General features: G+C 34.4%; 1 protein-coding gene across 1 annotated transcript in view; it reads right to left on the reverse strand.

The window, feature by feature from the left end:
- The window catches only part of LOC132125034 (protein kinase C-binding protein NELL2), a 114462-nt gene that overhangs the window by 82460 nt on the left and 17886 nt on the right, over nucleotides 1-14116 (reverse strand). The window contains exons 4-8 of the mRNA XM_059536246.1: nucleotides 11648-11821; nucleotides 9162-9258; nucleotides 4119-4191; nucleotides 3936-4018; nucleotides 2258-2386 (exon numbers count right to left, since the gene is read on the reverse strand). Of these exons, the coding sequence (XP_059392229.1) occupies nucleotides 2258-2386; nucleotides 3936-4018; nucleotides 4119-4191; nucleotides 9162-9258; nucleotides 11648-11821 (556 nt within the window). The remainder of the gene's footprint in view (nucleotides 1-2257; nucleotides 2387-3935; nucleotides 4019-4118; nucleotides 4192-9161; nucleotides 9259-11647; nucleotides 11822-14116) is intronic.

Raw genomic sequence — 14116 nt, forward strand, 5'->3', positions numbered from 1 at the left:
TAATACCAGTTTCGGCCATGGGAGGCGGTATGCGGGCAACATAACCACCAGCCAACCTGCAATACACGAATAACTCGCACGGCTTGTGGGCGTAATCTAACCTGATGTCAATCATGTGGAAAGTACACCCCACTACTTCATGTGACTTAAGCCCTCGGCAAGAGACCACCACCCGCTACAGGGAAACAACCACGCTCGGAATCACAAATCAAATCTGATAAGAAAAGGAGCCGAACCAGAGTAAACAACAGAGTAAACCAACTGATGGACCTGAAAGAAATGAGGTCCGACACCGAACTTGCAACATTTCTTTTGGATTGGTAAGTTAGATGCTGTTAGTATTTCGCTAGAAGTTTGTTTTATATGTTTGTGTATTTTTTTTTCGGGAAGTTATAACATAGAAATGTGTCGAAGGCTGTTCTATAAACGTGCTAATGTTAGCGATGGCTAACCGTAGCTGCGTTTGATAATTAGCTAGCTATAACTTACCCATTTTTTTATATCATAAGTAACCTGCTCTCTCTAGACTGTTGGTCTCCGTGTCCTCTTTGCTTCGTGGTTTTTCTTTACGTGAGAAAATTGATGTGTGGCGTGAAAGCTTGTGAAAAGAGTCAATTGCGTGTGTCTCATGGTGAATGCTTGAGAGTTGGCAGCTCTGGTTACGTTGGTTGGCGCTAGCTTGGTCAACATCAGCTGTCTAATGTTGACCAATGATGTTGACAGAATGCTGTCTGTCAAATTAATTTAATTCAAATAATGTGTATTTACAACTCAATGTAATATGAACAAAACGAATATGAACATATTCACTGGTAAAGGTGAAGGGGAGTAGCTTGAAGATGTCATGTTTCAAAATCACTTGACATCATTCCGTCCTCTTATAGCAGCGGTTTTCAATTCCAGTCCTCGCGCCCCACTGCTCTGCATATTTTGCATGTTTCTCTTTGTTAACACACCTGATTCAGATAATTAGCTCGTTAGAAATGAACTCCGTGCATGAACTGTTTTTCAAATGTTCATTGCTCCCTACTCCCTGAGCAGGGGAAATCTGTTGAAGTTTACCTCACATCGAAACATTCATTCACTGATTTGTGCTGTGCAGCGTCTTTAAACATGGACAACTGTGACATCATATACCTCTGTAAATCAATACAATTTAAATTCACGTCTTGCACACTTCAATGCACTTTGATTGGAACATATAGCTACGTTCACTTCGAACTAGAATCATGGCTGAATATCCTGTGATGACCACTTCGCAGGGCACTTATGTTCGAATAGAACAAATGTCTGAAGCGCTAAGAGAAACGTTCAAAATGTGCAGAGCAGTGGGGCGCGAGGACTGCAATTGAGAACCGCTGTCGTATAGGCTTCGGCTATGCTCTAGGGTTGTTGTGAAGGTAGGGGCGGAGCATAGAGACTATGCTGTTTCTCGTTTGTTACTCTAGAGTAGACCAATTCACTTTATTGAGGCATACTGCCCCCATCTGGTATGGAATGTGGAGTATGACTTGATTTTTTTGCCAGATATGACAGATGGCACCTTTAATAATATAGTATAGTCAGAAAACTGAATATAAATATCTCGAAATCTGGCTTGATAGCTCTTTGACTTTTACTAATCACATAGCTAATCTACAAAAGAAAGTTTATCTGGACTTAGCTTTTTTGTCTCAAAATCAATCTGTGTTTACCACGTCAGCCAAAAAAATTAAAAAACACTGTTTTACCATTGTTTGATTATGGTGATGTGGTATATAGAAATGCATGTAAAGGTGTTCTGGAACAATTAGATGTGTTGTATCATGCATCAATTAGATTAATTACTAATCCACTTTATTATACTCTCTTTTGAATTTAACATCTTTGTTTACAAGAAGGGAAATTCACTGGTATATCTTTATTTACAAAGTTCTGCTAGGCTTATAACCTGAATATCTTCAAAAGTTGCTGAAACCTCATATTAATACATATACAACTAGATCATGTGTATTTTCTTGACTATCCCTAGAAAGAAAAAAAATCTACAAAAGCTATTTACACTACAGACAAATATTGCAGTATGAAATTACTAGTGAGTGCTCTGAACTCAACCATGTTTTAACTGGGAGCTTATTATTTTTTATGTTCTTTATGTATTGTAATGGATGTTTCTCAGGAGATATTAGTTCACCTGTTCTTAATTGACTTAAAAACGACAATTTTCATCATGTAATCTGTTCTCCACTCAGCATTGCATACGAGCCATCAGACTCACCGAACACGTGCAGTTCTTGCAGCCATCGGTCCATGTCTGCTCCTCTCTGTAGGTCACTCCCTTCACGTGACACGTCCTCTCGCAGTAACAGGAGTCCAGACCCTTCATCTTCTCCTCGGCCAGAGACAGCTGCAGGAGAGAGAGCAGATTAAGCCCCAATTACACTCAGACAACAGACGAGGAAACGCTTGCAGTTGATTGATTATTTGCAATCGTCCGTTTGCATTTTTCATTAAGCAGACGATACTAAGGTGTTATTCCGATACGCTTGATCAGAAGAGTTTTTCCTCATCAGCGACAGAGTTTTTGTGCGGTTGGCAGCTGTGAGTTATTACAACACCATAAACAAGCCTTTAAATTCACAGCACAGACACAAGCCAGATGTTCGCAGAAATTGGGATCGGATTCATCTGTCAAACAAACAGCGGAGAAACACACCGGGATTGAGACATCGAAAATAATGTTTAATACCAGTTTAACTCCTGAATCTGAGGTTGCAAATGAGATAAAGAAGTATAATTTGAGTTTTGAAAGTTTTTTTTTTATATAGTATGAATTACCCAACATGTGGAATATATCCAGACACATTAGATGATCGTTATACTGAATATTTGAAATGTCTCCGATATATTTAAAGGTCCACTGAAATAATAATAATAATAAAAATACTAATAAATACTATATAATTATATGTGTGTGTGTTTGTGTGTGTGTTTTAGCCTTAAATTACCTATTTGACTTAAGTCAGATTAAACATTTAAAAGAATACAGACAACACTTCTCATTTTCATTTAGTTCTGTTTGATGTGATGAAATAATTAAAACTAAAACTGAAATAAAAATGTAAAAATACTTTATAAGTATAGCACAAAAACAACTAAAAATAACAAAAGCACTACATGATAAAACTAACTGAAATTAAAACGGAAATGGAAAATCTAAAAATAAAACTGATTCAAAATATATTTAAAAACATTTTTGTAAATCAAAATAAAAAAAATATATACAAACTTACATTTTTCAGTTGCCAACATTTCTTTCATTTAATTTAACTTCATGTACTAAATAAAACTAAAAGAGAAATAAATATTAATAAAAAATATATATTTACTTTAGGAAAAATTCTAAAATGACAATCACACAAAAATTTACTAACATTTTAACAAAAATTTTAATGAAAATGAAAAATATAAAAATAAAATAATAATTCAAAATATGTATTAAAAATATAATATATTTAGTGTAAAAAAATTGTTACATAAAATAAAATACATTTTAATTAAAAGCACATACAAAAACAATTAAACTTGTTTTAAGTTAAATTACATGTTTAATTTTTTTAGTTTTACCCAATGTATTAAAAATAATTAAAAAAATAAATTAATAAAAAGAGAAAATATAAAAATTAAACACTATTATCTCAGTGGTTTAAACATGAAATTTTCAGTTCATTTCAAAGTTATTTTTTATCAATCTGATGGAGATCATTTGTGTTCCACTGTAGAAGATGACAGCACGTTGTTTGGAGAGACATGAATTAATGAAGACAGAATTAGCATTTTGTGCTTAATGCTTTCAAAATGAATGAAATTCCTCTGTTGTGTCACTGTGACTCCAGTAGACAAAATAAAGCCAATTATCAAACAGATTTTTGTGTTGCACGGAAACAAAGCATCACCTTGCTCGAGGTTTTTGCCAAGATGTCCTGAAGCTCCATGATCTTCTGCACAAGTCCGTGGAAGTCGTTGCAGGTTGGACAAGCTGAGAAAGACACATAAACCAGATGTATTCAGCAAAATGCAACTACTAAACCATTGCATATGTTTAATTCGACAATCACAAACTAATTAGCGGTACATACTACGATTGAGGTCGGGGCATTGCGTGATGTATCCTTGAGGCATTACAAGGATCTGAACGTCTTGCATCACTCCCTGCATCAGAAACACACGCAGAGGTTATTCAGAAGCACGATTAGATCAGAAGAGAAGTATTAATTACGTTTAAACACATGCATACATGGCGCTTTGCATGGCATTAAATGGGATTGAGAGTTTATTCAAGAAGCACTCAGCAAACGATGACCTTGAGCGGCACTAATGAATTAACGACAAGTCGTTCTGAACCGAAAAAATATATTATTAACATGGATTATGAGCTGTGTGGAGAAAACAGCTTTATAAAGTAAGAAATGTTCCTGTTTGAAGTCACCAGCAGTGAGCATCATGGGTAAAATCTGAAATAGTGGCTTTTAGATATTCAAGGCTGCTTTTATTTGTCGGACGAAATATGAAGAGAAAGCTTAAGCGCTGAAAACACAAATAAGAGAGTGAAACGAAGGACGCGGATGAGTGTGACCTTTTCCCAGGACATGTTCTCTGGATTAGCACCTGTTAAGCCATATTGCTTTTCTCTTAGCTTCGATTTGCGGCTTATATTTAGAGCCTTTATCTCCGTGTCGAATCAAACTCGCACATGTTATTCAGAATTCAGTGCTGAATGTCACTGGATGCCATGTAGAGATGATCCTTTATTAAAATCAACATGATCTTATTAGCACTGGTGGGTATTTGTATGTAAATTGTGCTTCTAGTGCACTTTTAAATGCAAAATATTGAGTTTCTGAACTGTAAACACCTTGTTGCTTGTATGCGTGTGTGATTTTGAAGTTGATGCATCAGTATCAATTTAATAATTTAATTTAAACTTTGTTTATAAAGGATGCATCAAATGAATCAAAGGTGACTCTTTATAATGTTACAGAATACTCAAATAAATCCTGTTCTTTTGAACTTTCTATTCATCACTGAATCCTGAAAAACAAGTGTATCTCAAACTGTTAATTCCTGTGTGTTGTCTTATACAAAAGAGAATTAGTATGTGGTTTTGTGGAGTGTCAGCTTCCAGAAATTGTGTAAAGATTTGGTGTGTAAATAATAGGAAAAAAATTTATCCGAAAACTCTAATCATGTTGATTATACATATTTAGTTTGCATATTGTACTTGCAGTATTGTTTGGTGATGGCAATTTCATGCCTATTTTTTTTATCCAACTCTATTTTTGATCCATGCATTTGAGTTAAAGATAGTTTCAGGTTTTTCTCGATGTCAAACACTGATCAGTCACAGTGCGTCTGGGACTCGGCACACAGCAGCTTGAACCCGAAGTTCCCGACTCGTGACGCAATCAAACAGCTGCACTCGGGATCCAGCAGAGATGAGCGTCCCGAGCGCAGAGACTCTAATAGGAGGAGGGCAAGGCCGCGCTCTTGGGTAATTGGACATAATACGCGTCGCGGGGAGGAAATGATGTGGGCGGCGGGAGCGTAATAACAGCTCCCTGTCGCCGCTGTCCCTCTCTGATAAGCAAAACAAGCAGATACAGATTCAATTTGTTTCATATGTGCCTTAATTTGATTGGCCTCCATCCGAGGCCACTCGGTCGCCGTGGAAACCGGGCCCTTCTCGGGCTGCCAGAAAGCTTTATTTTGTCCCTCGCGGGAGCCGAGCGCCGTGACTTATGAGAAATTGTTTTCGAAATTGTCTTGCCTCTTCAATTTTCCTACCATGAATTCAAAAGCCGACGCAGGTTTCTCCCGATTCTCCAAGGCAATGAGAGGGAAATAGAGGTGAACGCTCTGAATTTATAGCAACTCGGGATGTCATTTGGTTTCTCTGCAAGTCAGCGACACACACACACACACTCACACACATACTGGGTTTCCATTCCACAGGCGTAATGGTTTCTATACTGTACAAACTATATTTTGTATCGCCCTACACCTAAACCTACCCCTCTCAGAAAACTTTCTGCATTTTTACTTTTTATCAAAAACATAATTGTAATTGCATTCTGTATGATTTATAAGCTTTTTTCCACACGACGACCTAAAAAATGTCGTATTACTATCCTTGTGGGGAACATTTGGTCCCCATAACATGATAAATGCCAGGTACACACACACACACATTTGTTAATTGTGAGGACTTTCCATATTTTCTATCCCCTAACCCTAAAATAAAACCCTGTGGCTCAGTGGTAGAGCATTGTGTTAGCAGCACAAAAGGTTGGGTTCAATTCCCAGGGAACACATGTTATGTACAAAAAAATGTATAGCCTGAATGCACTGTAAGTCACTTTGGATAAAAGCGTCCACCAAATGCATGAATGTAAATATACAGTAAATCTGTAAAATAACAGTAAAAGTACTGATGACTCATTACACACGTTATTATCCGTTCATTTTACGGACATTTCTGCTAACTCTAAAACACAACGCAATGGTGTAAAATTCTAAATACTGGTAAACAAAACAAAACGAAATGTGTAAAATAAATACGGAAAATGTATTTAAATTATACAGTATATTGTGGGATATTTTTAAGAGTGTTCCCCTTACAGAACACATGTTTGCATTGTTATGCTTTCAGATAAACATCATTTACTATTTTTAATCATTGCGGTCTGCACAATGCCAAAAATTTCAAGTTTAATTATCCTTGTGGGGACATTTGGTCCTCACAATGTAGCTTAAACAAGTACACACACACACACACACGCGCGCGATTGTTGAAATGAGAGTCATTCGAACGGTCAACAAGTGTGGCACGACATCTAATCGAATGATAATGACGCCTTTGATCAGCGCCGTCTCAAACTGTACATCAATATTCCTGAGTGCAAACAGCCAACTATTATGTGTAATGTGTGCAGGAGAAATAAATTGCTGGAAGATGAAAGCCAAGCCAAATTGCAGATTTTGATTTTGTACATACAAGTGAAGAACTGAAACACGCTTTTGCTTTTACAACTAAGGTGTCAGCAGGCCTACATCAATATAAAGTCTGACAAATGTAAAAATAATACTGTTCAACAATGAAAGAAATGTATACTTTTATTTATCAAAGACGCTTTAGATTGATGAGAAGTGTCAGTAAAGACATTTATGTTACAAAAGATTTCTATTTCAAATGAATGCTGTTTTTTTGAACTTTTTATTCATCAATGAGTGCTGAAATATAAATCGTATCACGGTTTCTAAAAAATATTCAGAAGAATATGAAAAAAAAAAAAAAAAGATTGCACTTTTTTTTCAGATGCATTGACTTTCTTTGTCTTTCTTGATTTCTTTCTTTGCAGTTGTTGTAAATTATTTAAATGTAAGTATTTTTATAATTTTATTTTATTTACTTGAACTTTTAATGGTCACATTACACTTTTTAATTTTTTAATTGTCCCAACTCAGTTTATTTACTATTTTATGTTAACTTTATTTATTTATTTATTTATAATTTTTTCAAGATCAAGCTACTGTAATATGATTCACTGTGCTTCATATCTTCTAAATATTACATGTGGGAAATCTTGTCTAGTCTTTGTTCAGAGGAGTTTTAAACTGTACATCAATATTGCAAATGGTGACTATTATATTTAATGCAAACAGGAAAAATAAACTGGTGGAAGATGAGAGCCAACATCCCAGACGGCAGATATCTGTGATTTTTTTTACATGCAAATGAAAGACAGAAACACAGGTTTTATTTCACAGCTAAGCTCTAATCAGCGTCTCCGTGGAGACCGAAGCGGGAGGCGGGTGAGAAATCTCGTCAAGAACCGCAAACGACCTCCAGCCTCCCCTCATCTGCCAATTAACTCTGGAGATATTTAACAACCTGAAGCGACACTCCAGATCTTAAAGAGGCTCTCTGACACACACACACACACACACACACACGCTTCAAATAAGTGTGTGGGTTTATAATAAATAAACCACAGTTATGGGTGTGAACAAAAACCACAAAAACACGTACTTCCTCTCAAATTAGTTAACAGAAGCATGTAACCTACGACTATACTGTAGACTGTACTGGTTACTGTAAAACCTTCGATAAATAGTATGTGAAACAGCATGCAACGATGAATATTACAGTATTGAACGCCGGTAAACTGCATTGTACTAGGTTATATTGGACATTTACTACTAATTTGTTGCATACTGCATTTGTTGACATATTGCATGCTTATTTCAGTGTTTAGTTTTGAGATAGGAATATAGTTTTATATTTTAAATTTTTTGTTATTTTTTTTATTTGAGTTATTTTTGTGTATTCTTTTATTTTGGTATTTTGGTATTTAGGTTAAACTAAATTTTAAAAATTAGAATTTCTTTATTGACAACTAGCGGAAAGTGTTATTTTAGTATCATTGATATATTAAAGTTATTGTTTTAAGTTTTATGTATATATATATTCTGTTTTCACTTTAAATATTTAGTGTTTTCCCAAGTTCCAGTAATTTTGTTTTGTGTTATTGTTATTTTATTATTTTTTTATGTCTATAGTTATTCATTTGTATTTACTAGTTATTAGTTCTAGTTTATCTTTAGGTAAATTATTACTTACAATTATTATCATTTTTAATTACTTCAAGTTAAACTAAACAGAAATGAAAATGTTGCATTTGCAACTATCTAAAAAAAATTGTTTATAATAGTTATGTTTATGATTTAAATTGTAGTTAACAGTCATTAATGAAAATGTTTATGGTTATAGTTTTAGTAAACCGCAATAACACTGTCATTTACTTTAAGATGAGAGCATCTGTCAAATGCATAAAATGTAATTTTGCATTTTTCATCAAATTTTGAGCCAAAAGGCCTTAATTTTTGTCTGTTTGACAAATTTTGGAAAGATGACAGAAGATAACACTGGTCTATATGTCACTGCAAATGGAAGGTAAGAGCAGTGCATTGTGGGATGCAGTGTATTTTATGCTGCACATTTAGTAGTAGTGGCTGATCTGGGTTTTGTATGTATAAAGGAAAGCCACGTACTGCACACAGTTGAGAAACAGTAAGCGACATATGCTACTGATGTGCATTTGTGTGGAGTGCAGATAAAACACCTTGAATAAGCCATGAGCGCTGTTTCTCTGTCCGACCCAGAACGATGTGTCTTCTGGGATCTCCATCAGAGGAACAGCAACCACTCGCTCGTAGATCCTGAAGAGAAACATCCCAATACATCAAAATAAATATCAGCCACATTTCATGATTCTTAAGAGCAATTTCAACACCATAGCACCATATGCTGTTTGAAAACATTGATATAAATGTCAGAATTACAAGATAAATTCTCACAACGGCAAGATAAGTAAAAATTGCAAGAGGTAAATTAAGAATAGTGAAATATAAAGTAAAAATTGTGAGATGTAAAGTGAGAATTATGAAATATAAAGTCAGAATCCCAAGATATAAAGTAAAAATGGCAAGAGAATTGTGAGACGGTCCATTTTTTGTAAAAGGTTTGAGATATAATCCATTGTGAACAAAAATTGTGATACAATCATAATTGTGAAATTTTAATACAATGTTCTTGTTTAACGCAAAAACTCACTTCATTTTGATACATTTTTTCAAAAACGCTAAGACTTAATATAATAAGTCATTTTGCATCTCCTGTAAATTGTGTCTTGATTTAGTCATTTTATATATTTGTATTCAGAGGTGGGTAGTAATGAGTTACATTTACTTCGTTACATTTACTTGAGTAATTTTTTGGGGTAACGAACACTTTTCTGAGTATATTTAAAGATGGGTACTTTATACTCTTACTTGAGTAAATTTTTGGGGAAAAATCTGTACTTTTACTTCGTTACTGTGGGCGACGCTCCTCTCGTTACTTTATCCTAATGCAATAAATGTTATAAATGCTTCAGTTTATTCCAAACGCGATGCCCATTCGCGAATGATTCATTCTTTTGAGTCAATTCTGTTCAAAGGCTTGATCAAACCAATTGGCAAACGAGTGAATTGGTTCATGAATCAGTTTGAATGAGTCGTTCAGTTCCCTGCCGCACGCGCTGAGCGTCTGAAGTGGTTCACTCGGAGTTGTAACGTTTAAGAACAGAAAGAGCGTTGAAAACGTGGCTGGAACTGCACTGAATTGAAATCTGCAAAGGCTATTATTTGCTAGCGATGGAGATCCTTATTAGATGAACACCACGTGTGCTGTCTACTGTTTAACAGGTAATAACTTGGGCTACATTCGATTACAGTACACGATACCACTGTGACATTAGTTTGTTGTACGTGTGTGGCTTATAACAGAGGGGAGTCAAGTTGAATGCAGCTTCCAAAAGACAAAAAATAGCCGATTAAGATTTTATTAATTTTAATACAATAACACCGGTGCGAGTACGTTCAGCGAGTCATATTATCAGCTGCTAAATTCAGATCTGTGATTGCTTGCTGGCGCTGAGCCAGAGATAGATGCGTTTATACCGCGCTGCGCATTATAACCAATCACACATGATTCTTTTGAGCTTATTAAAGCATTGGCCAATCAGAGGCGTTCAGATGAGTCATCGCTAAAATGCCGGTGCTTCCTTCACTCGCTCGCTGACTGAATACCTCTTTCTGGCGAATTCTCTCGTCAGAAACAACAAAGTGCAGATGTGTGTATGAATCTTTAATTAAGATATTGATTTCACAGTGTTAACAGTTTCAGTGATTTTAATGGGAGTTTCTGAGAGTGATTGAAATCTAGACTGTCAGTAAAAATGATCTTTAATAATGTAAATGTTATTTGCTCTCTTTCTGAACAATGAAAGATTAGTAGCAATATTTATATCAAATTAACTTTCAATGTTAAATTCACATTTAATATAAAGTCAGTCGTATTAAAAATATGTTATGGCATGACACCTATATCTGTTACTTAAGTAAACAGACAGGGTTTTATAATAAATTACATAAATTGGAGTAAAGGCTGATGAAATATATATATTTATACACACACACATACATTACATACATTTTATCTATATATCTAAATAAAAATAGGCTCAGTATATATGACCCAAAGTAACTAGTAACTAACTACTTGAGTAGATTTTTTATCCGATACTCTTTTACTCTTACTCAAGTAACTATTCAAGACTAGTACTTTTACTTTTACTTGAGTAAATATTTCTAGAAGTACTTTTACTTTTACTTGAGTACAGTTTTTGGGTACTCTACCCACCTCTGTTTGTATTGGAGAAACGATAAAAACACTGAGTAAAATTAATAATTTTTCCAGTGCTAAAGGTATTTTATTATATTGTTTCTCAGTTAAAATATCTGAAAATCCCTAAAACAAGAAATATTTTGGCATGTCTATTTAGTTTTACTGCACTGGTCATTTTTGCCAGTTGTTTATAATAAAACAAGTCTGCCAGTACAGTAGGACAAAATACACTTACTGTACATTCAAGATACATCTTCTGAAAGTCTTACTATATTATGTAGGGTTGCTTCTAAAGTATATGTATCTTGTTTCAAGGATATTGTTTACTGGAAAAGGTCAAAAAGATTATATTTCATCATATTCTCATGTAATTTGACATACTTATTGCAGTCGACATAGAGAGCCACGTGTGAAGCGCTGATGGAGACGGAGACTTTGTGCCACTGGTCGTCGGCGAGCATGTAGGGGAAGATCTCTGTGTATGTCTGCTGGCCTTTGGTCTGGAAATGAAGACGCACTTCACTCTTCTGTCCACTGCTCTCCAGCTCCAGCAGCCTGTAGAAATACAGTCAATGTAATAATCATGAAGAAGGCAAGTTTCACTATTATTCTCGGTTTGTGCTCCAGAATGAAGGAATGATTCCTCCAGTCATGGTTTATATTGTGTTGCGGGTCAATTTGAATATCTATGTTACTGAATATTTGAGTTGTTGGGAATACTGGAAATACTAGGATGTTTTTCTTGAAAAGGTAAGATTTGTTTTCGTTTAGGGTCATGAACATGTCTGCAAATTGTTGACACTCTGAGGTGTTTTTGCTGATTTGACTGTGTTTTTTTTTTAAAAAGCAGCCTCTGTAACCTACAAATTTCATTTATATTTATTTATATATATATATATATATATATATATATATATATATATATATATATATATATATATATATATATATATATATATATATATATATATATATATATATATATATATATATATATAATTTCAATCCATTTGAAATTTGAATGTAAAAAATATTTCTAAAAACTATTTTTAAAATCCTTTGTTGTCATGTTTACTTTTTGCAACATATAAAAAGTAATGTTTACAGCTTTTGTCTGATTTTCTGTTTTCATGGTGTGATTTATGCTGAATTGTACTGAATCCAGTTCAGGTCAGACACAGAACAAAATGATTGTAAGCAAAACTGCTGAAGAAGAGCTGCTACTGTCACACTCAGAATAACGTCTACCACTTCTGGTGCTGGTGAGTTTTGCACAGACAAGCACCACCCCAAATAAACTATACTTCACAATTTGTTCCCACTAAACATGTCATTGACAGCAGAGGACACAGCGGGATCTCTGACACACGGCCAGACCTGCAAACAAAAGAAGCCGTGTTGCATATTTTGCAGCATTCGCAAATAAAGCGGGCCTAATCCATGCCCCTGGGGCACATCACCGGCAGGAGGGCTTCACGCTCGTCTCTAACCACCTGAAATGCATCTATCTAACTTTCCAAATGTCCTCCATAACAATATCCCAAGAGATCCTCATCACATGCTGACCAGCATGGATTCTGTCCAACAAGTCCTCATAGCCTCGAGTCCGCCAGCCGCACTTTTTTATTAATATCAAACAAAACCATAGTGTTTTGTGCAGTATATGACCAAAAGCTCTTATTTTATTGACCTGCTGGGTTTAAAAAATAAATAAACAAAAACTGCTCTGCGTTTAAATACACTTTGCTCTAACGGTTTTGTCACTGATTTTAATAGATCCATATGAATGCATTGTTTCTATTAAAAACTGTACTGTATGCTTTCACAATTATTATTCATGATAACAGACATGTTTTATAGAGTTTTGCCATGTAGACATGAATCTATAATAAATTTTGGTATTATTAGATTTTTTTTTTTTTTATTAAAACACAATTTACTGATTGTGTTCTTCCACCTAGGTCCACATATATTGGTATATTATATTATTTATTATTATATATTATTTTATATTTATTATCTTTAAAAATTGCTAAATGTATATATAATATACTGTACATTTACATACTTAAAATCAGAAAGGCATCATTACAATTTGTAATGTTTTTGAAAAATGCCCACCAGCATTTATTCAATAAAAATACAGTAAAAAAAAAATGTAAATAATTATTTCTGTTTTAAAGATTTTTTCTTCTGTTTAAACATACAGTATTTAAAAATTTAATTTATTCCATAATATCTAAAAAGGGTTTTGCTGCATAATATTTTTGTGGAAGCTCTGATACACTACCATTCAAAATTTTGGGAAAATAAGAAAATGAATACTTTCATTAAGGACACTTTACATTGTTCAGAACTGACAGTAAAGTCATGAATAATGTTACAGAAGATTGCTTACAAAAGATTATAATGATACTCTAGAAACTGGAGTAATGATGCTGAAAATTCAGCTTTGATCACAGGAATAAATTACATTTTAACATTAATTCACACAGAAAACAGCTATTTTACATTTTAATAATATTTCGGAATTATTACTGCATTTATGATCAAATAAATGCAGCCTTGGTGAGCAGAAGACATTTCATATGACAGCTTAACTGCTGCATATTTGTATTTGCATGCAATAGATCAATGTATATTTGTATTATATTGCAGTATTCAGTCTTTCTCATCACAGACTACAAACTCACAGCCGAAGCTAAGACATGGTTTCTGTAGATTGAGGCGCAGGAAACACCTGCGGATACAGATGAGCTTAAAGCCTCCTTCACATTGCTCCGCTCGTCTCTCCTGAGATTTACTTGAAGGAAGCGTTAATGGGGAAAGCTGCCAAAAAGTCATCAGCCC

The sequence above is a fragment of the Carassius carassius genome, chromosome 43 (genome assembly GCF_963082965.1).
Source record: "Carassius carassius chromosome 43, fCarCar2.1, whole genome shotgun sequence".
Classification (NCBI taxonomy): Eukaryota; Metazoa; Chordata; class Actinopteri; order Cypriniformes; family Cyprinidae; genus Carassius; species Carassius carassius.